The sequence below is a fragment of the Gobius niger genome (assembly GCF_951799975.1).
Source record: "Gobius niger genome assembly, chromosome: 13".
NCBI lineage: Eukaryota > Metazoa > Chordata > Actinopteri > Gobiiformes > Gobiidae > Gobius > Gobius niger.
The window spans coordinates 5,281,373-5,302,681 of NC_136864.1; the positions used below are offsets into that span (position 1 = coordinate 5,281,373).

The following is a 21,309-nucleotide window of genomic DNA, read 5'->3' on the forward strand; positions in this document are numbered from 1 at the left end:
GTCTGGGCTCATTCTACACATTAGGATATTGTTGGAACATGTAGGGGGAGTTAATTTTAACATTTTTAAACTCTGTATAGTCCCTTTAAGGAAGTTTTTATGTTTTCAAAACAATCCTCTGGTCAATGATACTCAAGTGTAGCTTGACGTACATGCACACATTTGTTTGTGGCGTCAGGCGAGGCCGGGTTTGTTATATCCCTGCTTTACATAGGATTATTATACGTCAAAGTCAGTGTCACGCACGATCTAAAATTAAAATGAGTTGTATTTAGCATTTTAAAGTCTTTACATTTAAAAAGGATTGTCAAGAGTTAAGCTGCTGTAATGGGATGTGCAAACAGCTGGCTTTTGCTCTTTCTTTTAGCAATTTTGCGATGTAAGGTTTGCAGTTTTGAAGTGTGTGTGTTCACAGTAAAGCGCAGAGTGTGTCGTGTGTTAGTCACTGCTTAGTGTCGGTCAGAGGGGCCGATGGCACAGATTGGCAGCCATCAGTCTACCCCAGGGCAACTGTGGCAATGTACATTATTATTATAATTGTTAATCCATTATGTGGCAAGTTTTCAGGAGTGGCAGCAGCTCATCCAGAAACAAACGTGGGGCGAGGTCGGCCTGAGCGCTGTGGTTAATGATGGATGTCCCGAGTGCAGCCTTTTGGGCAGGCTAATCATGTAAAAACTAAAAGAGTACTGGACAAAGACCTGAGATGACCGTCCCTCGTCCTTTGAGAGAAAACTGAAATATGAACAGGGACGGGTGTGGGGGAGACCACAGGCGCCACCCAACTTAAAGGGATATTTCAGGATTTTTGACATAGGGCCTCATTTCCTAGTTATCCAGAGTAGGCTTGTGCAAGGCTAGTGCATTTCTATGGTATCAGCTAGCCTGCATTAAAAACAGTCTGACCCGCTCCACAGAGCACCTGAGGCAAATCACTTATAACACCAGACTAACCATATAAATGTCTGTGTTTATAGAATAATTTTTGGAACATAACTGACCTTGCATCACATGAATGATCGCATTTTGAGGGACTATTTTCTAGCAGATCACTCCGCAGCTGCGTAGCTTATACAAACACGAAGCTGATGCTGCTCAAATATAAGGTTTTTTAAATGCAAAATGGTTAAAATTATTCTATCAACACAGACATTTATATGGTTAGTCTGGTGTTATAAGTGATTTGCCTCGGGTGCTCTGTGGAGCGGGTCAGACTGTTTTTAATGCAGGCTAGCTGATACCATAGAAATGCACTAGCCTAGCGCCACGAAACTGAAATCAGCAACACTCTGGATAAGTAGGAAATGAGGCCCTATGTCAAAAATCCTATATTATTAATCCTATATTTAGTTGTAGTTATTAGTCAGTGAACTTGCAAAGTCCAAACAGAAAGGCCTCATCCAGGTGGGAATCGAACCTGGGAGCACGAGCGCTAACCGTGCCGCCAAAGCTCGGAGTTGTTTTATCTTGATCTTCTTTATCCTTATTGCAGATCCCTATTAGTTATTACAGCAGCAATGACTATTCACCCCACAAATCAGAAATCTGTAATGAGTCTTTCCATTAACGATAGTTCTTTTAGTCAGACGGTTTGTTTATCTAGTAAAGCAGGTAAACAAAGCTTCTGTTTTACTAAAAGAACAATCGTTGATAGTTTATTCTAAGAAGACATGTATGAACCTTTTGCAAAGAGTAGTGAGTCTCTATTGGCTCTGGTCAAATTTCACATTGACTTTAACATTTTATTTCTGACTTTCCGGGTGTATCCTCAGTAAATCGCTGACTTGTCGTGCCCCCCACACCTCAGGGCCTTCAGTCTCAGGCTGTGGCCCCCAGACTCCGGAATGGCCGCCCCAGTCCCTCTGTGAGCTTGACTCTGTGGACTCTTGAAGGCATTTGAAGACTTTATTATTTAGGAGCACTTTTGGGTCGTCTATTTTATTCAAATCACCCATATGTTATATTTTAATCTTGAAATCGATTGTAATCTGATTTAGAGATGGATTTTTCTTTGTTTTTTCACTAGTTTGACACAATAAAAATCGGTTTGGAAAAAAATACCATTTTTATTTTATATTGTTTTGTATTTTTCTGTGCAAACATGAATACAAAATACATATAAACAAATATACAGCCTGCACTGTTTGAGAATGATCATAATAAACACAAATAGACTATTTCGTTTTGAATTGCAAATTTCTATGGAAACATTTTACAATCAGTGTGAACCCCATCTCCGGCTTTACAGAGTTTCTGAACCAAATCCTGCTCAGCCTCGTACCAAACGACGAGCAAGTGAAGTAAATCAGCCTAAAGACAAATGAGGTCATCTTCACTTTGATCAATAAGAAAAAAAAAATACAGGACAATAAGACCGTTTTATCTGTGGTAAACATCTGCAATGTGACCCATTTTCAGGTCCGTGAGGCTAAAGCGTTCAGCCTTGGTCTCCCCCTAGTGGATATGGGTCCGGTATGTTTGCTTACAGCTGTGGCTCTGTAGGATGAAAGTGGAGTGAAGAAATGCAGATGTATGAGCACAGTTTGTGACAGCAGCTCTTTATGGAGAAAACTACACCTACTCAGCATGAGGTACAGGATTAAAAGTATCTAGGTTAAGGAAATAATGTTTGAAATACAGTGTTTGGGGCAACAAGTTAGATTATAGCAATTAGACTTGGCCTACTCATGTGGCTTTTTTTTTTTTTTGGAATAACAAGCAACATCATTAGTTTGACTCATTTTAGAGGCTTGTCGTTTAAAACAATGTTCCTCAAACTCTGGTAAACTCCCTGGGATTTTTCCATGGGAATATATGTGAATTATTTGGAATAAACAGGGCAGTACGGTGAAGAATGCTTTGTTACTGACAGATATGAACAGCAGCATAAGAATCAGATTTGATAGTTGAAACTACCACCAGGCACTAGGGTTGCTAAGGGGCGGAGAATTCCTGATCAATTTCTGAAAAATTTCTAGAAACTTTCAAGGGAATCATTTTGGGATTCAAAATGCTCAAATAAACTATATATTTTGGCACTTTTTGTTGATTTTCTTGGTCACTTTTCATCTCCCTGTGATAGATATTTCAGCGTGCCATTTCCACTACAGAAAATGTCCTTCATGCATTTAATGTGTTTAAAGGGGCTAGATGCAAGTTGGCCATTTTATACTCACTACTGCCGCCTCAGGTCATACGTGTAACTGCACCTTCTATATTAAGCTCGTGCATAACACCTTTTTGAGTGACAGTGCAGGATTTTAGAGGCAGTTGTGGTGAAAAGGTCTGGGCTCATTCTACACATTAGGACATGGCTGGAACATGTAGGGGAAGGAAAATACTTAATTTTACCATTTTTAAACTGCGTATAGTCCCTTTAAATATGGTTCTAAAATCTATTTCTTTGCGCTGCCAACTCTGGTATTCAGAGTTGTTGATATTTATTCATTGTACGTAAGATACCTTCGTTCTATTATTATTACTTGTTTGCACATACACCTTGTTCTTCTTTCATTGCACTATTTCCTGACTATTTGCACCTACTGTGACCAGCTGTAATGAGTGAATTTCTCCATTGCAAGATCCATAAGGCTTAAAGCAGCACTAAGTAACTCTTGCCCCCAGAGGCCATAAGCGCAACTGCAGGTGTCGTAGCGAGTTGCGATTTTTTTAACTTATTAATTGTCCGTGAGAGTAAATACTACACAAAGACAAAGGGAGAGAGGGATATTGTACATCCAATTACACAATCATTTTTCAAACTTGGATGTAAATACGGTTTAAAGCGGCGCTAGCCCACAGTTACCTTTGCCCGTTAGCCTGTTAGCTTCTTCTTTGTGACTCTATTAGTGTGTATTGGTGACTCCGGCCCGGTGGCTGTCAAGTTGCAATTGTGGTTTTCTGTACAGAGACACCAGGGGAAGATGAAAAACCCTACAATCATCCCATTATCACTTGTATTACCCCCCGAGGGACAACAAAAAGGATTTATCAAGGTAAAGAAGCTACTTAGTATTGCTTTAAAGGCCCAATACCTTTTTTATTATTATCATTACAAACAATGAAAGAGGATAATGTGCAAACAAGTAAATAGAGGTATCTTATGCACAATGAAGAAACAATACTGCATAATATAAGATAAATGTAATGTTAAATTCTCTTAGCTTAGCAAATAAACGCAAGCCGTTCAAAACCCACTTTTAGGTCAATTTTCTTCTCATTTTGATTCATCTAACTATGACTTGCTTGCTGGTTATCTTGTTCCCGTGTGCAACTGCTCATTTCTCCAGTCCACTTTTCATCCACATGTCGACCTTACTATCAACATTTTGTCGCCTATTACTCCATATCTTTCATCCGGTCTCTGTCGCTCTCCCTGGCTCTGCCCCTCCTCAGGGTCGCGATCGCCACAGCCTCGTCGAAGCACATGCTCGGGGGGCCCGGCCTGGCACCCTCCTCCCCCCCCCCATCCTTGCATTTCTCTGCCGCTCGGGACGCCACGTTCACCTGCTCCTCTCCCTCCGCCCCGTAGCTGACCCTGTCTTCTCTGGCCCGGTCCCTTTGCTGCTGCTGCCGTAGCGTTAGCGCCGTTAGCTTGCAGTGCTGCGGTTTGGGCGGGACGACGGGCACCGCTTTGACTTGATAAACCCTCGGGAATTTCGACGTCACGACTTTGCTTCCGACGCTTTGCATGGCTTCATCTAATGGGTTCTCCGTTTTAGCTGCAATTTGGAAATGTTTATCATCAATAGCATTAGCATTAGCATCTATTGTAGCATCTTCCAAAATTGCTTCCTGGCTACAATCCGCCTCAAAATGTCCGTCTTCAAGTGTGTCAATAGTTTCAGAGGTGTCTTTTTGAAAACCCGTCTCATTTTCAACAGTGTTCACGGCGGTATCCAAGAAATCTTTAGTCTCACATTCATTTTCCAAATAAATGTCCGTTGGATTTGGCGTCTCCGCGTCGGCTGTGTGCGTCTCTATATCCTCAATCACTCCGCAAATAACATTCTCGAGTTCATCCCAAATGCTATTACTATGAAACGTGTCGATATGCGCCTGCTCGCTGACAGGTTCATGTTCGAAAATCTCCTCATCACTGTCTTGGTCTTCAAGCATGTGTACATTTTCCGATTCGGATGCTTCTAGTCGCTCAGTTTCTTGACAGACTTCGTCCATTTCAGAATCAAAATGGCTGCCGTCTATTTCATCTTCTCCTGCGCAAAGCGGGAGATTATCAGGTGAAAAGTCTTCTTCAGGGTCTGTCTCATCTGTGGCCTGGAGGGAATTGTGGCCGTCGTGATAATCTATTGGCTCGCAGTCCAGAGTGTCCTCCGTTACAGCGCCATCTTCTGGTTCCAAGCTGAAAATGAAGGACAAGGAATAAGGAATGAAGGAATATAGAATCAGTACTTTTTAGGACTCTAGTAAAAAGTATTGCATTACTAAACAACTATGTTCAAAAGCATTTTTACAACAATGGCATCCCCCAAGGCCTTGTTTTATCCCCCCTTCTTTTTAGCTGACAACAACTGAATATGAATGCAAAAAGGAAACTAGGTCTCAGGATAATACACTGCCTGGATAAAAAAAATAGGTCACATGCTCTAATATTTGGGTGGACCACCGGTAGCTTTGATTCCAGAACACATTTGCTGTGGCTCTGTTTCAATAAGCTTCTGCAATGTCAAAAGAACCAGTATTGCATTAGTTGTTCAGTAAGATCTTGTATTGATGATGGGAGAATGTGACCACACTCAGCACTTCAGCACATCCCAAAGATTCTCAATGGGGTTAAGATCTGGACTCTGTGGTGGACCGTCCATCTCATGCTCACTGAACCACTCTTTCACAACGTGAGCCTGATGAGTCCTGGAAAATGCTCGTGCCATCAGAGAAGAAGAAATACATGGAATCCAGAGTGTTGTTGATTTCTGGAGATTTCTTTTTTTTTTTCATTCATGTATTCCTTATATTTGAAGAGTTTAGCGATGCTAGGCTAGTGCTAGACTGCATGTCTATGGTAACTAGTAGCCTGCATTAAAAACAGTCTGACTCAAGCACAGTGCACCTGAGGCAAATCACTTATAACACCAGACTACCCATATGAATGTCTGTGTTGATTGAATCATTTTTTTAATATAACCATTTTGCATAATTTATATTTGACTTCCTGGTTGTAGCTACACAGCGGCGGAGCGATCTGCTCGGTTACCGGATCTACAGTAGTTTGTTTACCTGCGGCCGCATTACTACTTTCTACAAGGCTTTCTTTAAATCAGATATGGCAACGTTTGGAGGACGACCCCATGATTTAGAAGAGGTTTTTAATGCAGGCTACTAGTTACCATAGACATGCACTAGCCTAGCACTAGCCTAGCACCACTAAACATAAGGAATACATGAACAACACTCTGGATAACTAGGAAATGAGGCCCTATGTCAAAAATCCTGAAATATCTACCTGAATTGAGCAGATTTTCTCCACTTTGGCTTTACCAAATCTAAACGCTTCTCAACTGGAGAGCATGCCTCATTTGAAAGCTATGGTCTACAAAAGTGATTGTAGCTTTTAGGTCACATCGTCACCATGTTTTTGTCACATTTTTTTAAGCATTTTTGTCGCTTTTTGTCAGCTTTCTTGGCTTTTTTGTTTCTTTTGCATTGTTGTCACTTTTCCGGCGCGTGTTGTCACGTTTTTGTTGCGTTTTCATCCTCGTTTCAACACTATTTTGATATATCTTCCCCAGTTCAGGTGGGGATTAACAGGTAAAATAAAGTAGAAAATGAATCAAATGCAACTCACCTTTCTCCAGACTTGTCCTCATTGTGTTGTTCCTCTACTCTCTCCTCCTCACTTCTACTTTCTTTTGCTTCTTCTTGGTTCGATTGCTCCTCAGGAATCTCATCGTTTGGCATTACCACACTCACTAATTCTTCGTGTTGCAAGTCCATATCCAGGGCTTCATTAGTTTGACATAGCACATCTTCATTTACAGCTTCCTCCTCTACGTCTGTACTTTCTGATGGACGCCTTTCTGATAACTCTTGCTCTCGTTCCTCATGCGTTTCCTGCACTTGTTTATCATCATTTTGCATTACCATAGTCTCAAAGTTTTCCCCTTCCATGTCCTTATCGGTCAGTTCAGTACTTTCACAAAGCACATGGTTGCTTTCTCCTCCCTCCTCCACCGCAATGTCTTCTTGAGCGCATTTTGAAGCATCCAGACATTTTTGTTCTCTTTCCGCCAAGCTTGCACACTGCACCACCTTGACGTTGTTCTCTTGGACGTCGTCGTTTGGCAAGTTATTCAGAAAGAAGTCTGCGGGTAAGCTTTTCACAAACATGCTCTCGTCATCGTCATCTTCCTCCTCCTCCTCGCTGCTGCAGGTGTTGTATCTGTGGGCGCCGCTGTCTTCGCTCAGGACGTCCTCTTCCGAGCTGGAGCCGCTCGGACATTGCACAGGGGACGTCATGTAGGGCAGGCTCAAGGACTTGGTGTGGCGCTTGTTGTGGTCCACGCAGAGGAGACGAGGGGAGCTGAGGCCAGTGGGAGGGGCCGATGGGGAAGTGGGAGGGGCTGCGGCAGAAGGGGGAGGAGATAGGGAACTGGGACTGAACTGCGATTGGTCCATGGCTTCGTATTCTTCGTCATAGTGCCCCGGAGGCTCCACGGAAAACTCATTGATCTGGAAAAGCGAAATATAGTAAAAAAGAGAGGAAACAAAAAAATATTAAATTTTAAAGGGACTATACAGAGTTTAAAATGCTAAAACTAAGTATTTTCATCCCCCTTCATGTTCCAGCCATGTCCTAATGTGTAGAATGAGCTCAGACCTGTTCACCACAACTGCCTCTAAAATCCTGCACTGTCACTCAAAAAGTTGTTAATTCAAAGCGCCGTCATGCACAATCATGGTTGGTTCATGCATGGTTCTTCTACAGAGGGACTATATAGAGCATCCTGACCAGCTCCATCACTGTGTGGCACGGCGTCAGGACTACCTCCTGCCGAAGGAGCCTCCAGCTCATCATGAAAGCAGCGGAGAAGATCTGTAGAGCCCCTCTCCCCTCTATTAAGGACATGTACTCCACCTGTCTCACCCGCAAAGCCGTCAGAATCACCACGGACCCTTCGCACCCACCACACAGTCTCTTCAAGGCTATGCCTTCAGGGAGGAGACTCCAAACAACAGGCCAGATCAGGAAGCTGAACTCCCTGCCCTCCCTCCCACCCCTCTTCCCTCACCCCCCGTTCCACAAATCAAGGATGAGATAAATATAATTTCAAATCAATCACAAATGGTAAAAGTCTTTGAATCTTTGAATGTTGTGATGTCATGTTGTGAACGCAACCGAATAAAATTCTATCACTGGCCCAGTTTTGAAGCACAGAAGCACAGACCTGGCAGGACACACTGCAGTCCACGTTGCTGCAGTCCATCTCGTCCAGGAAGTCGAAGTTGTCCTGGACGTATCCGGACAACGTCAGATCGTCCACTTCTGTCGAGTTTAGAACGTCCTCCTCGTCTTCAGGGTCAAACGGCGAGATTTCCACAGCTTCAGTCGCCTCCGGTTCATAATGAGCTGCTTTCATCTCCTGTATATCTGCAGAGAAGTGACAGGCTTTGATTAACAAGGAGTTGAAAACTGCAGCTAATAATGATAATAATAATGATAGCGATTGCAGGGGTGCAAAAGCCCAGTCTGCCCACAGGAAGAAGCCTCTCTAATAGGAACAAGACCCTGCATAATACTTCTGGAAACCTTTCAACAATGCAGCCTGGTGATAAATCAGGATGCATCAACTGATTGGAGCGACTAATTGTCTATTTGTCTGTGCACAGGATTAGGTTGTGCCACAAAAACAACGAGCATTTTGTTGATTTGTAAAACTTCGTACATTGCATTTTGGACCAACATTGCTTACTTCAAATCCAATTTACTTGAAGTTCTTAAAAGTTGTGTGTTTTGATTTAATCAATTTAAAGGAAATAATAACAAACTGCAACCAAGGCCAGAGACAATGAATCAATTTTGTGAGATATCGCGATATTTCAGTCGCGATATTTTGCGACTGAACCGAGCATATTTTCTCCAGTATGGCCATCCATCCATCCATTCATTCATCCATTTTCTTCCGCTTTATCTGGGGCCGGGTCCAGTTTGGCATTATCTAAAATCTTCTTGAAAAAAGCGTCAAAATAGCAACAAAAAAAACTAGAAGAAAACAAGGATAAAAACGTAACAAAAAGGGACAAAATAAAGGCACGAATAAGCCTTATTTTGGCTCAAACCCCTCCACTATCTTAAAGGAACAGGCCACCATTCTTCCATACTGAGATACGTTCTTGCCTGAGCTTAGACGAGTTGATACGCACCTGTCTTTGTGTGTGCGCTCAGTCACGCAAACTGACCAAAGATGTTGTTAGCATTTGGCCTCTCCCATTGTATTCCTGTAGTTCCAAACGGGGTTAAACTAGAAGCGACCACGCTCTTCCACGGGCACAAAGACCAGACAGGTACACATCAACTCGTCTAAGCTCAGGTAAGAACATATCTCAGGATGGAAGAACTGTGGTGAAAAACAGGGCTTGAGCGCCTGAATGATCCTGGGAGCTCTGCTGTCAGGGGCTTCGTGCCCCTGGGCAAACAGGTACTATAGGTGACGGGTCAGACAAAGAGCGGTTCAGAAGCCCCTTATGAGAGACCAACAGGCCCGGTTTGAACCATGAGGCCGTCCTTCTGTGGACCCACACTGCAAAAAGTATTTAACTAGATCAGTATAAACATCTCAATTTGAGCATAATAATCCAAATTTTAGTTGTTTTGACTAGTTAAGAAGTTCTTGGTCATTTGTCCTAGATTATTTCACTTGTTCTGAGATGTTTCTGACTCGTTTCAATACATTTTGTCCTTATTTCAGGTCATTTTCTTTGCCAATGGGGTAAGAAAATTGGTCTTATCTCATTGGCAATTTTACTTTCTTATTTCAAGCGAGATTTACCCTAGAACTGGTCTGAAATGTCCTCAAACAAGCAAAGTAAACTTGTGTGCAATATATCGATTATCGCCATGTATTGTATGGAATCGTGAGGTACTTAGAGGTTCCCACTGTAACTCTAGGCTTTGGGAAACAGCCCATGTGATGCCTGAGCAGACGCGACCGGAGACCCACCTGTGCTCTCGCTGTTCTCCTCTGGCTCCTCCGAGTTTGACGTCTGACTTTTCGACCGATTCTTCAAAGCCAACTCCACGTCCCACTCGCACTGCCCTCTGTCCCTCTCCTCCTCCTTCGTCTTTAATCCCTCCTCCTCTGCGTCCTCTTTCTTGTCCACCTCGCTCCCTTTCCTCGCCCCCCTCGCGCGTCCCGAGTCCTTGTCCCTCGTCCGGTGCACGATCCTGTCCGCGCCCCCTCCTTGCAGCACTTTCAGAGCTAAAGTGGAGGTGATGTGCAGCGGGACGGACACCAGCGTGGGGCCGGTGATGTGCATGGCCGCCCTGCGCTCCGCTTTGGCCGACAGCCCGGGGGACCGCGTCTGGACGGGGTTTTCGAGACCCGATCCCTGCCCGTCCGGGTCTAAGGAGGTGTAGGTGCCCTGGGTGCCCGAGGTGACCAGCCCGGTGCCTCTGCGGTAGGTGACGGCGTACTCGCTGCCCCCCAGTGGAGAAGACGAGGAGGAGGTGGCGGTCGTTGTGCCTGAGTCGGGTTGATGTTGTGGTGGGACAGAGAGAGGGGAGAGGTGCGTGGAGGGAGGCCGCGAGGAACGTTTGGATTCTGGAGGAAAAAATTCAACACAAAAAAGTGACATTTGTGGTTTTGGATGGGAGTCATTTTGGTGCAATCTGTGCTTAATTTAGAAGAATTTATTCCCTTGTTTCTTAATTTCTGAGGGTAAAAGATCCGGGATACATTTCTGAAGGATCTGGAAGAGATCTGAGATGAAAAGATAATGTTAAATTTAGAGAGTTTTTTTGCTTCCGATACGATACTGGGGTTTGAGTATCTGCCGATATCCGATATGAACCGATACCAAGAGACTTTCTTGAAAGTGAATGGTCCTCTTATTTTCAGTGTGAGATCAATAAAGTATTTTTTTTGTCATGATGTTACAGATCAATTGTCAATTTTATCTATTACTAAACTAATGGAAACACATTTGAAAAGGATCACTGGATTTTTAACACTATCCTTGGGACAGGTTATTTTACATGAACGGCTCAAATGAAGTGATCTAATCATTACAACATTGCAAATATCAGTTATTCTTTAACAGCATTTTTTAAACTAAAATACAAACACTTGGCCGCTCCAGCAGTGGACCATATTATTTTATTCAGCTACTTTAGACATTAATAGTTTCGAGTTAGTTGCTATTAGCATTAGCATGCTCCCACTAGCTTTAGCATGCTGTTGCTAGCCGCGACGTTCAAAAACATGTTACAGCCCATGAGGTTAAAACAAACTCAGTGATTGAATTCTCCAGGTTCTTAGCTTAACAATGACATACAGCCCATATTCATTCAGATTCAGTCAGTGAAAGCGTTGCGAGGCCAAACTGGTATTGGTTTAGTATCGGGTATTTGTAGTCAATACCCAATATCGTATTTGTCCCAGTATCGGCTCCGATATCCGACACCAGTAGAGGAACGGTGCATCCCTAGTTAAATTAGCAGCTTCTGAAATGTCCCTGTGACTAAGTTGCAAATTACACCAGAGGGAGCCATTACCAGGAGGCTTAAGGTGTCAGACCGCTGCCCTGGGATGACGAGCTGTGACCCAATTAGAAATGTAATTTGTCATAATTATATTATATCAAATATTGTATTTTCCAAGCAGGTTTTTAATTGAACAAGCAGCAGATTTACCTTTAAGACTGAAATTCTGATGAAGTTGCGGCTCCAAACTATTTTTCTTTGGCTCTTTTGATAATGAAGGCTATACTGAAGGCTATGATACTTTTGGAAACATTAACATAAAAAATACTTGAAATCATTTATTAATTTTAATGGGAAAAAAAATCCTGAGAAGATGTTTGTGGGAAATAGGTCAGACTAATTCTTAAATGTAGTTTCACTTAATAGACCACAAGATTAATGAGTTTGCCCATTAATTCCAGAGACAAAGACGGTTAATTTGAACCTAGACCTACCGTTGTCAGTGGGGCAGGGGGAGCTGAGCGAGTCCATGCTCCGCGCCGACCTCAGCGCTGGGTGCTCTTTTTCTAAAAAATGTAAAAAAGCAATTTTTTAAATCTCTTTAAACATATATGGAGGTACAGACTTTTGGGCAAAGTCGGGGCAACAAAAACACTCTCTTCCCCTCTGTTCGTCACACACGCAAAGGCTCAGTTCATCAGTATTGTGGGATTTGTATGTTACATAAACGTCCTGGTTCGTACCTTTGGTGGAGTGTTTGTGTCTTCGCCGCGTCTCGTGGAAGCGTCCTCCGATGTTAAAGATGGACATCCACTTCCTGCCCTTCAGAGAGCCTTTCCTCCTGGACAACACACATTTTTTCATTTTAGTCATAGTTTTAATCATCATGAACTATTTTAAAATAAGTTTAGTCTCCTTTTAGTCTTTTTTTACTTTGACTAACATGATGAAGTACGATATTGTGATATGAAAATGATTCCTCTCACTTGTCGGTGCCCTCGATGATGGCGTGATAGGGCCGGTAGGACAGAGGGCCGTCTCCCGGACTCAAGTTCCCGATCTTGGGGTGGGACTTGAAGAACGCCTCCTCCTGTCCTGACAGGAGCGCCGGAGAGGGGAGGGACTTCCTCCTCTCAGTGGACGCACCTGAGAGAGAAGTCACAGTCTTTACTGTCTGCACCAAAAATAGACTGAATGTGTGCAGGGTGAGGCTTTAACGGGTGTGGGGTGATAGTTCTGGTGAGGCTGGGTTATGAAGAAGCAGAAATGACACATTAAAGGGACTATACAGAGTTTAAATGATGTATTTTCCTCCCCCTACATGTTCCAACAATGTCCTAATGTGTAGAATGAGCCCAGACCTGTTCACCACAACTGCCTCTAAAATCCTGCACTGTCACTGAAAACGGTGTTACTTCAGGTCCGAATTGCCGTCATGCACGAGCTTAATTAGAAGGTGCAGTTACACGTATGACCTGAGGTGGCAGTAGTGAGTATAAAATGGCCAACCTGCATCTAGACCAGGGGTAGGCAAGTTTTCTTGGTGGAGGCCGATTTTCTTTATTGTAAATAGACCGAGGGCCAAAGTCGCTGATTATCAGCCCAAAGTAAAGCACAACACTGGAAAAATGACCAACTTAAATGGGATAAATGACTTAAAATTGCTTGAATTAAAGTTCTTCTATGTTGAATTTGAGCCGGTTTGAACTAATCCAAGATACAAACGTTATAGCGCCAATGGAACAAGAATAAAACCCACTTGAAATCAAACAAATAATTGTTTTTCACTTGAAATGAGTAGATTTATGCCATTTCTTCCTTAAAATGATTATTCTTTTTCCAGTGCACTTCGTTAAAATGCCAGTGTTAATAATACAGTATATGACCTAACTGGGTGCATTAACAGTATTTTCACCATTTCTACCTTTCTTTTTCCCATTTAACTCTAATAATGTTAAAAGCACTGTCTAATTTGGGTAATCATGTTTCTCAAACTCATCTTGAGGGCCAGAGCTGCTGTGCTGGAGGGCCGGATTTGGCCCCCGGGCCTGACGTTGCCTACCCCTGATCCAGCCCCTTTAATGCACAAATACCATATTTCTAATGCAAGATATTTGTGCATTTTTTGTTTCTTGAGATTTGCCAACATTCCATAACACAGAGGAATCGGGGAAAAGAAAATTGGACACAACGGGCAACTTTTGAGGGAAGAAATTATGCACAATTTTAGCCACAACTGCAATCAGACATTATATTGGGACATCGTCTTTACTTTTTGATGAACCTATGCAGTTAAAATCGTTGAGAAAACTGACTTCAAAGTGCTTGAATTATCGGACTTTGTGTTCATTTTGTAGTTTGAACAACATTATTGCCAACGGAACAAGAATGACTTTTTTAACTTGTTTTTACTCGTTTCAAGTACATTTCTCATATTTTATTATTTTAAGCAAGCTTATCAAAGCTTGTTCCATAAGCTCTTGTTTTAATATAGTCGAAACATACTCAAAATCAGCATAAATGGTCTTAATTCAAGCACATTTCAATCCATCATATCAAAGGTGATATGGCATTTTTTTTCCAATTTTATGCTCTTAATGACATTTTGGAACCTGCTGTTGCCAAAACAAAACCGGCTCGACACAGAAGATGCTATTCTAGCAGAGAATGGGCTTGGATTTAGTCCTGATCGGTTTAAATCTCAAATCCGACTGCTTTTAGTCGACATCTCCATGGAAACGAGCTGGAGACGTCGGTATTTTCCACATTTAAAGATCAGTAATAAAAGAAACGCTTGAATTGTATTAATTTAAGGGATGAAATATTACGCAGTGTGGCTTTAAACGTCGTCTGATACTTTTTATTGCTCCACGAGAATCCTAAAAAGGTGATTGAAGAAAATAAATATGTCACGCACGAGCTTAATATATAACTGCAGTTACACGAATGACCTGAGGTGGCAGTAGTGGGTAAAGAATGGCCAACTTGCATTTAGTCCATTTAATTGTAAACAAAAATATAAATAAAATGCCTGCAGGAATCAAAATGAATGCTTTTCAGTGACTTTAATGACTCAATGCTCTACATAATCCTGTGACCACTTTAATGACTATATTTTGTTTTTCCCCAGTCAAGTAAAGTACATTTCCCTGTCTGATTACAACATATTTAGATAAACCTCTCACTAATGGTTGAACATTGAATATAAACTAGAAATGCAATGGCTGCGCCATTGCGATTGACTGCGGAATTGCGGGAAGCGAATGCAGAAATTGCATAAACTCTTCAAATTGCATAAATTGCTTAATTTGCATAATCTATTTTGCATAAACTGGTAAAATGCATAAAATGTCATGTTGCATAAAGTGGTCAAATACATGAATTGCATAAACTCTTTAAAATTCAAAAGTCCTCAATGGCATAAACTCTTAAGTTGCATAAACGCTTTAAAATGCATAAACTGGTTAAATTCCATAAAGTGGTTAATTTGCATAAATTGTTAATATTGCATAAACTTTTATATTCCATAAACTGGTCAAACTGTTGAAATGGCCTCAGTGCTTGATTGGCAGAAGCTGCACAAATGGCTGAAAGGCCTGGAGTCTCCTGATTGGCTGGATTCCCCCATACACACCAATGCAAACATTTCAAACTCTCGTATAAAAAAACTGGAAATCTGCAGGAGGCCATTTTTTTCTCAAAACCCACAAGTTGCAGAAGCTGAACATGCACAAAGTGCAGAAATTGCAGAAAATGCAGAAAAAAGTGCAGAAAAGCATGGATTTGCGGCAGACCCATTATAAGTCAATGGGAAAAATCTCCGACATTTTGGCCGATTGCGGAAAAAACGTAAGTTGCAGAAGTCCCAAAAGTAATAGCACCCTTCTCCTCAACATGCGGAACATTTTGATGCATAACTTGCATAAATTGCACAAAGCATGAAGGTGCTGAAAGCTGGAGAAAATCGGGAAAAAGATGGAAGAGGAATAATAATAAAGAACATGAAAACCAATAATTGACTGCGGAAGAATTCCGCAGTCAATCAATTAACAGTCCAGCGTGCGGACACAGACCTGGTTCAGGAAACAGCTGCGGGACGTGAGTGAGGATAAACTCCACCACGATGGACTGGACCCGCACCTCCATGAACGCCGCTGTGCCGTTAAACCCGGACACTTCAATCTCCTTCGACCTGGAATCCACGACACGGAGATTTACTTCACAAAAACCCTGCACGTACAGTCGCCGTTTTTTTTTTTAAAGGGCGGACATTACCGCAGCAGGTTGGGGGCCCAGACGATGGCCAGGTTCCTCGAGTGCATGTTTGTCTCTGCGGAGAACGAAGCCACTCGCACCAAATGCTGCATCAAGAACTCCAACGTCCTGGAATGACAAGTCCAGATCAGCTTTACCCAAATCGACAGGTTACAGCTTTGACATGCGTGACAATGGCTGTGTCCGAATGTCCACACTATTCCCTATAGAGTGACTATATAGTGCTCACGCCATTTTGTAGGGGTGTCCGAATTTCCAGAGAGAAAAAAGTAGTCCACTCGAAATTTCCCACAATGCATCTCGAAAAGTCGTGAGCATCGATGGTCACTAAACGGGTCAATATAGACCACAATGCATTGCAAGAGTCGGAGAAGAGCCTGACAGCGACAGGTCTTTGAACAAAACAACACGACTGAATGAAATCCGCTGTTTCAGTCGTGCGTTGCGTATTTGTCATGAATAAATTACCTAAATATAAACAGTTACGGTGAAAAGATGCTAACGTTAGCTGCTTACCTTTAGCTGGAGCTGTTAAATGACCGACAGCTTCCTCTCAAATAATCCAAGCCATTCATGTAAAATACATGTGAAGTAAAAGCGTATCTGACTCGTTAATTAATCCATAAATATTCCACTGTCTCATGAGTTTGGTTGGTCTTTATCGCAGAAATACATAATTCCCGGAGTTTAGCGAACTTTTAGCAGATGTAGTCACTCAATCTGCTGGCGCTTCGGACACGGGGCTCTGACATACGTTCGGCACGTCTATTTTGAACGTCGAAGTAGCATTATGCAGTACTACAACGTGCAACGATATGTCAACTCAGGATGAAAATGAAAGACAACTGATTGACAGTGGTATTTATGTTCTCGTAATCATTGCTCATGAAGATAACAGTAAAAGGACGGCCCCAGAGACGCACGTTTATATGATATAAGCAGCAAATGTGGCACAGATGTAGCAGCTCTGTCTATGGAGCTACAGCAGGATTTACGAAAGATCTGCTTCACTCTGAGGACTAAACTAACACATCACAGAGGAAACAGAAAACCTTTCTCTGTGACTTTGACAGTTTGTCATGACAAGAGAGTCTGAGTCAGTGTTTAAGCTGCTAAAGACGTTAGCATGCTACCGGTTAGAAACTGTCAATGGCTTCAACACGATAAACACATGTGTGGCTCACATCTCTGAACACTGAGGAAACACTACGGTAACAGCTCAGCTCTGACCTCACATGTTGTATCCAAGGCCAGATGTTTGGAGTGTGGTTCAGGGCTTTCTCTTGGAGAGGTCGGAGCTGAGCTGTTGAAGCTAAATGCTAACCGGTAGCATACTAACGTCTTGAGCCGCTTAAACACTGGTTTCTTCACATAAACTTGTGCTCTCTGGGGGTGTTTTTACCGTTTTCTTCTTGAGCAATGATTACGAGTACATAAAAATGCCATTGTCAATCAGTTCATTTTCCTCCTGAGTGTAGATATTGTTACATGTTGTTGTACGGCATAATTCTACTTCGGTATTCAAAATGGCCACCATAACAACAAAAGTCACACGATTGAAAGGCATGTATAGGCTGTTTATAATGTTATTCTCACAGATATCCAATTTTGACCGCTACAAAACCAATCCGTATAACATTCCTGACAGAGTGCAGGGTTTCCCGGCGCTGACAGACCTGTGATGTGGAGGAGGCAGTTCTTTGAGCACGTCCCTGATCTTCACCAGCCGCTCCTCCTCCAGCTGGATCGCCACGGCCTCCTGACACACACACACAAGACTCTTTTTAGCAAAACAGTACTGTGAACGTGGTCCGATTTTAGCTTCACTGACGGCGAACTTGTCGTAGAGCTGGTAGGTGAGCAGAGGGTTGGGCAGCTCCCTGAAGTAGGCCTTGCACAGGGAGCTCACGCAGTGGATGTCCTGCAGATACGTGTCTTTGTTCAGGTCCGGGGCCCCGTCGCTCTCGAACTCTGACCTGGAATCAAAGTACAGGCCAAACTTTACATTATTCTTCCACAATTTTCAGTTTTGAGCCAGTTTGGAGGCTCAATATGTAAACTTCCTGCAACGTTCCCCCATTGATTTCTATGGGAACTTGTGGACCGACTTCACGAAAAGCTGTTTTTTTTACATTGAGGCGACAAAATCTCCACTTTAGAAGGACATACAGACACCAAATTTTCCAGTCTTTTATTTAACCATATTGTAAAAGTCGCTTCAGAGGAGTTTTTCAATATCTAATTCCTAGCCTGATTTATTGAACTTTGAATCCCAAAAAGCAAGGCGAAATTTGATTTTTTTTTCAGATTTTGTAAGATATCCAAAATCCCTTCTTATCAAATCTTTGTTTGTAATATATCAACAGAATAAAGCCATACATTTAAACCTGGGTCTATTCATTATTTAGACTTGGTTGCAGAAAATATCTGAAATTTGAGCCGTTTTTATGCATAAAATGTCTCACTTTCATATAAAAACATAAAAATAAAGAAAACTTCTATACATTTTTTCCTCATATTTATGTCAGTGATCTACAGCCAAAGTTTCAAAGTGATACCTCTAAATTTAAAGTGTTTTTTTGCCTTAATGGTCACGTACTAATATTCTCTATAGGGATCTTACTTTTCTTCACCACAGACCGAGTTGGTGGAGCTCTCACCTGAGTTTCTGGATGTTGGAGGAGACGCCCGACAGTCGGTAGATGCCGTCCACGATCCCATGGCTCTCCACGAACTCACTGCAGCTCCTCAGCACCGGAGGCACTAAAGCGGAGAGAAGGGGAAAGTATTTCAGTGACAAATCCATAAAAAGTCAGAACTGGCTGAAGTTTACTTGTTATGTAATTGTAATTGGCTTAGATTCTTTTCCCTAAGTCACCAGAGTCACTCATCCTTATAATCTTCTTTCACCAACTGAAGATACTGTTTCATAAATGTTGAAAACAATCAGAAATATACACAATAGTGCCGACTGAAATCAGTGTAAGAGCAAAGAATTATAAGTATAGTTGGCATACTAGGTTAGTAAGTAGAATTATAGTTTTGAATTATATGCAAACATTGGATTATTCACAGAAATTAAGTAAAAAGGTGATTTTTTAAGTAAATTTGACAAACTGACTTTTTTATAGATGTTTCAGACCGTAATGTTTTGTATTTTTAAAACATTTTTTGGGTATAGATCAAGCAACAGCATTATTAATCAAATAAAGTCGACCATTTGAGTAATTTTGTACAAACATTTTTTAGAAAAGAAAACCTTTTATTGCATAAAGTTAGATAATGGATCATAATTACACAAAATAAGATGCTTCTACTTGGCAAGTCAGAATTACTCAAATCGTGAATTAGTCTCAACTTATTAACATTTTTGCAGTGTGCTGGAATTTTTTTTACACTTTTCAGTGACATTTAAGGCCTTAATTTTGGTGTAATTAATTAAATTACTTTTAATCAGTCTTTATGATATTGTACAAACAGGTTTAAAAGGAGGAGAGGACGTTATTAAAGGAACTGACGATATTTCTGTATTTTTGGAGAAACTTAAACAAAGTTCTTAAAAAATAATAGATTACCAATACTGTTGGGAGTCACTACATTTTCACTCTGCAAAATGAAATCTGGAAAGAAGCTACGAGATATATTTTTTTAAATAAAAAAAACAGGCCTCATGCACAGGTTTCTTGAAATAAGTAAATTTGCCCTGATTTGAGAAACTTCAAGAAGATTTTGGGTAACACTATTTTACACCACCCTTGATACATCGTACCAAACTAAATTTAGTAGAATTTAATCTGCTTTGTAACAATCTGTAATAACTTATGCAGTACATACACATTAGAATAATGTGTATAAGTACTTTGGAGGTACGTAATGAAATAAGGCTTTTAACCCATAGGGTTAGGGTTAGGGCTTTATGTCTTATTACATTATGTATCACCAGGGTTAGGGTTAGGGCACTAATACACATTATTCCATTATGTATGTACTGCGTTCAAGTTATTACAGATCCTTACACTTCACATTACATTGTACTAAATTTGGCACAGTTTGGCACAGTTTGGTACAATGTATCAAGGGTAGTGTCAAACAGTGTTTCCCCTTAAGCCCAAACCTTAAGGCTGTATGTCTTATGTACAACACAGGTACTAGTTATTACAGACTGTATTACATTGTACTAAAAGTGCATAAATACTTGTTCCATGTCAGATTTCTTACTTGCCGAGTCAAAATTACTCAAATGGTCAAATACTCTTCATTGGAGTCAGATTAACTTATGGACATATCTGTTTTTTGCAGTGCAGGCCTTACACCTTACAGGTGCAGGTTCTTCTGTTCTACATATTTTAAAGTAAATTTCCTGGACTCACCGTCCTGCCCGGTGGCGGTGAGATGCTCCATCAAATCACAGCCGAACACTTTCTCCTTGTTGCCTATTTTCCTTCGAACCCGCCTCATTTTGCAAATCTCGAGAATCCTTCACAACTTCAGAACCAAAACAAAAACCTCCACATTATTTTTCTCGTTTTCAGAGAATTGATTTCAACGCGGCTGCCATTTCCTCCCGTCTTCTTGCAGGTTGCTTCCTCGACAAACGCTCAAGACTGAGACGCCTTTACCATTCTCCTACAAGACAAGACAAAACATCACCTTTATTCATAACAACCAGATTATTTAAGTGAATCCAACTTGCTTTTAGCTTATCATTAATGCGAGATATTTAAAAACTTGGCCACACCCTTAACACCATCTTAACCCATATCTTTCTATCTGTCTTAAAAGGCTTTATCTCCATCATTTTTTTTTGTTAGACATTTACAAATTCTCTGGAAAATTTCAAACTAAACACGACTTAAATGACAAGACAAGCCTGCATTGTGACTCAACTAACTGTCAGAGCAAACGCGGCCCATTTCAGAGGGGCGGAAGTGAATCGAAAGCACTACATTATCAAGCTACACCCGACTAGTTCCCTTTAAAGGCGCCTGCGAGCGCGATAAAGCGAATTACAAATCTGCTGTTTGTAAAAAGCCTATTTTGGAGACGAAAAGCAATGAAAGAGATTGTTCCTACCGTAAAGTTTTGTCGAAGTGCAGCACCGCACCAGTGATGCAAGCAAAACCACCGAACTTCCCCTCTCTACTTCCTGAGTGGCTCGTGCTCGTATTGAAATCACTTCTTTCTATTCGACGACAGCTTCTGCGCAGCCCACAGATATCGGGGGCAGCTTTTCTCTGAGTCCGGGCCGACGTGGGTGACCCTGAGTTGGGTGACTTCGGGACCAGACGAAGCTGAGCCATTCTGCAGAAGTGATTGGTAGAAATGTCACTGTTAAGCCACAATCCTGACAGTGTGCTGGGACTGAGGCGAGTGCG

The 21,309-nt window shown here is 41.7% G+C and overlaps 1 protein-coding gene across 2 annotated transcripts; it reads right to left on the minus strand.

Annotated features, from left to right (window-relative positions):
- Nucleotides 1-4,260: 4,260 nt before the first annotated feature.
- Nucleotides 4,261-21,085, minus strand: LOC306972943 (uncharacterized protein). Of its 2 annotated transcripts, none has more exons than XM_079569677.1 (14): nt 21,008-21,085; nt 20,305-20,560; nt 18,595-18,697; nt 17,766-17,910; nt 17,611-17,693; nt 15,935-16,042; nt 15,733-15,851; nt 12,646-12,805; nt 12,403-12,500; nt 12,154-12,225; nt 10,179-10,778; nt 8,406-8,608; nt 6,818-7,689; nt 4,261-5,362 (listed from the first exon to the last, which is right to left on the minus strand). In XM_079569677.1, the coding sequence occupies exons 2-14, from the start codon at nt 20,390-20,392 to the stop codon at nt 4,339-4,341; spliced, it is 3,675 nt and encodes a 1,224-aa protein (XP_079425803.1). In that variant the 5' UTR covers nt 20,393-20,560; nt 21,008-21,085; the 3' UTR covers nt 4,261-4,338. The 2 variants fall into 2 exon arrangements, with proteins under 2 accessions (XP_079425803.1, XP_079425802.1); XM_079569676.1 differs by having other exon boundaries at nt 6,806-7,689.
- Nucleotides 21,086-21,309: the final 224 nt, after the last annotated feature.